General features: G+C 48.2%; 1 protein-coding gene across 1 annotated transcript in view; it reads right to left on the bottom strand.

Moving 5' to 3' along the window:
• MSL1 (male specific lethal 1 homolog) overlaps window positions 1-2,921 on the bottom strand; it is a 15,639-nt gene that overhangs the window by 12,095 nt on the left and 623 nt on the right. Inside the window, exon 2 of the mRNA XM_018566424.1 lies at window positions 2,719-2,921. This exon is cut by the window's right edge and continues 26 nt beyond it. Within this exon, the coding sequence (XP_018421926.1) occupies window positions 2,719-2,921 (203 nt within the window). The remainder of the gene's footprint in view (window positions 1-2,718) is intronic.

Genomic DNA, 2,921 nt, shown 5'->3' with positions numbered 1-2,921 from the left:
CTTGTTTCACCGAACCTTAAGTCCATGGTATCCCATCCTCCTATCAGTTGCCATGGCAGCCCATTTAAACCGCCACCCCCCTCCTCCAACGCCATGATGGTCCTGTGTGATTCTCATGAATGTGCATAGGGGGGGGTGTAAAGAGAAGGGGGAGGGCTATATGAAAGGAAAGGAAAAAAAAAAGAAGGGGGTTGAAGAGAGATGTTGAGGGAGGTGGCATTACCTCAGCCTGCATGGGTCCTTCCTATGGAGGGCTGGTGAGGCAGATTCCCCAACATTACAGCATGCAGGCACCAGCTCAAACATCCGCACTCCATTTCCAGTCTCCCCCCTCACAAGCATCCTTTCCCTCTCTCCACTACAAGTTCCCCTCTCTTCCAAAAAAAAAAAACCTGCTCTCCCTCCCCCCTCTAGTCTGGCCGCAAGACGCACAGAATATAGCAAGGCTGGCTGTCTTGTGGGAAAATATATATGAGCATCAGGAGAATTGATCACATATCCGCTGAGGCTGCAGCTGTGATAAACTTTGCACAATGCACCCATTTTCCCCTTTGATGTTTCAGGCGCACAATCACACGCTCGTCATACAAAATAACAACTCGTTCAGATACAAGTGAACTGCAAACAACAATAAATCCCTCTTGTGAGCTAGGAGCACAATATTTGGCTCCAGAATGAATGCTTTTGAATAAATGGGTGAATGTGGTTATGATAAATCACAAGGAGTGCACATGCATCCTTTGCAGATGGTGGGAGCGTCATGGTTGTCACACGGCGAGGAGGAACGTGAAGAGCAGTGACCCTACGTAACCAAAAAATGGATCAGAACATGCCAGACTACAGCCCCCCACCCCCCCATTGTATTGGATGCAGCACACCGCGGTCCTCCTTACATATAAATATCAGATGTGTACCTGCAGATCACCATCATATAGATTCATAAACTCTTCAGGCTTTCAAAAATACAAATAGGGATGATCTTAAACAACAACAACCCGGGCATATGACATTTTAACCCTTGTAGGGGAGGGGTTACCCTAGCACTGCAAGGGTTAAGTGCTCATCCTGTCTAGAGAGCTAAACTAAAAAAGATATCCTTACCTGGATCTCAGACCCAGCTGGCTGCTAGAATGGTCCCTGCAGCCTTGCACCCCCTCCGCATCCTCATGTCTAATATACTGTACGTGATGATGCATGGGACCTTAGTGGAAGGGAGCGAGGCTGCCGGGACCGGTTCAGCAGCCAGCCAGGTCAGAGAGTCTGGTGAGTATAACTTTGTTATTTTAGCTCCGTAGACAAAACAAGCTCTTAACACTTAGTCTGGGTTCACACCTAGGCGTTTTACGTATGCACGTCTGTCGCGCGACCGTCACGCGGTTTTTTTTTACCGCGATTCGCGGTAAAAAAATTGCACGACCGTCGCGTGATTCCGAAGGCTGCTTGGCTGTATGCCAATGGAAAACACCCTCCAAAACGGCCCAAAGAAGTACATGTACTTGTTTGGGCGTCAGCCGTTTTGTAGGGCGTTCAGACGGGCGGAAATACGGAAAGGTGTGAACCATACCCATAGAAAACAATGGGATTTTCATGGTTGTACGTTTTGTAGAGCGTTCATAGAGCGTTGAACGCCCGACAAAACGGAAAGGTGTGAACGGGGCCTTAGTGCCGTGGTAGCCCCACTGCAAGGGTTAAGATTTCAGATGTTCTTTAATGCATTTTCCACGTATACATTTTCATAGGCGATGTAAGTTCCAGCTGGTGAGACGCTACCACTAACCTCAGATCATGTGTAACAGGATCACATAGACACGAATGACATCAGAACACACACATAATAAAACAATTCTAAATCTGTTAATGTCAATGATTAGTTTTAGAATCCCATATTGGTCTATTTGACTGCAAAATGTGGACCTGAAAGGCATAAAACTGAATAAAAGGAGCTGCTGGCCAATCACGCTATCAGCAATATCCCCACGAATGAGACATTTCCTGTATATTGAGTGGAACATAAACCCAAACAACCCTCATCACTGACTGAATGTCCCATGTAATGTAAGTGTACCTAAAGCCAGGTGATTTCTTTAAGATGTGTATAGAGGATGGAAGGGTTAGGACCCCTATCACATCTCTGATCAGTGTCACCAGGACAGGAAAATCCCACATTTACAGCTGTCAACATGAACAGGAAATCCACCAATGGGGACTCATGTTGCAGTGACAGCTGTCCAAGTTAGGAGGGATTTTCTCTCACTTCCTGTTTTGTCTACAGGCAGGAAGTGAAATCTCTCTAAAAGATAACCCGACAGGTCCCCCATTTGAAGGGGAATGTATCTGCTCCAGTGTCCCCCCATTACTGACCCCCTTCCTGGGGTATAACAACGCCCTCCTCGATCCAAATATCAATGTTGTGTATAGATGTGCAATCAGACTAGCTGGAGGCACGGAGCCGACCTACAGACAGATCTTTTTATATCTCTTCTAGCTTTAAATTCCCAGACATACTAGACAAGCCTTCAATATAAACTGGGCAGCGTGTAACATTTCTATGTAGTCAGATGTAGAATCCATAGCACAGACACAACGATCGTTATCAGCGATATACAGAAATGAAAGGCAGCCCAAGCATGTTTTGCCGATCTCTAGCGCAAGCATGTGGCTCCACACATAGGCCTCATCCCCAGGCTCAATTTATAGCTTCCACGTCTCTCCCCTCACCGTGTCCTTCTCGGCCCGGAGCTCCCCGATCTGGCGCTCTCGCTCCTGGATGCGGTGCTGCTGCTGCTCGATGAGGTCCAGCTGCAGGAGGACGATCTGCTTAAGACAGGCCCCGGCTCCCCCTCTTAGCGGCGGTCTCCAGCGCTGGGGGGACGTGGAGCTGGAGGCCGGGGCCTGGCCTTGCCCTGTGGCCGCCGTAGTAG

This window comes from Nanorana parkeri, unplaced genomic scaffold, assembly GCF_000935625.1.
Source record: "Nanorana parkeri isolate BGI_ZX_2015 unplaced genomic scaffold, ASM93562v1 scaffold948, whole genome shotgun sequence".
In the NCBI taxonomy this organism is placed as follows: domain Eukaryota; kingdom Metazoa; phylum Chordata; class Amphibia; order Anura; family Dicroglossidae; genus Nanorana; species Nanorana parkeri.
This window is presented reverse-complemented; position numbering and strand designations above follow the sequence as displayed.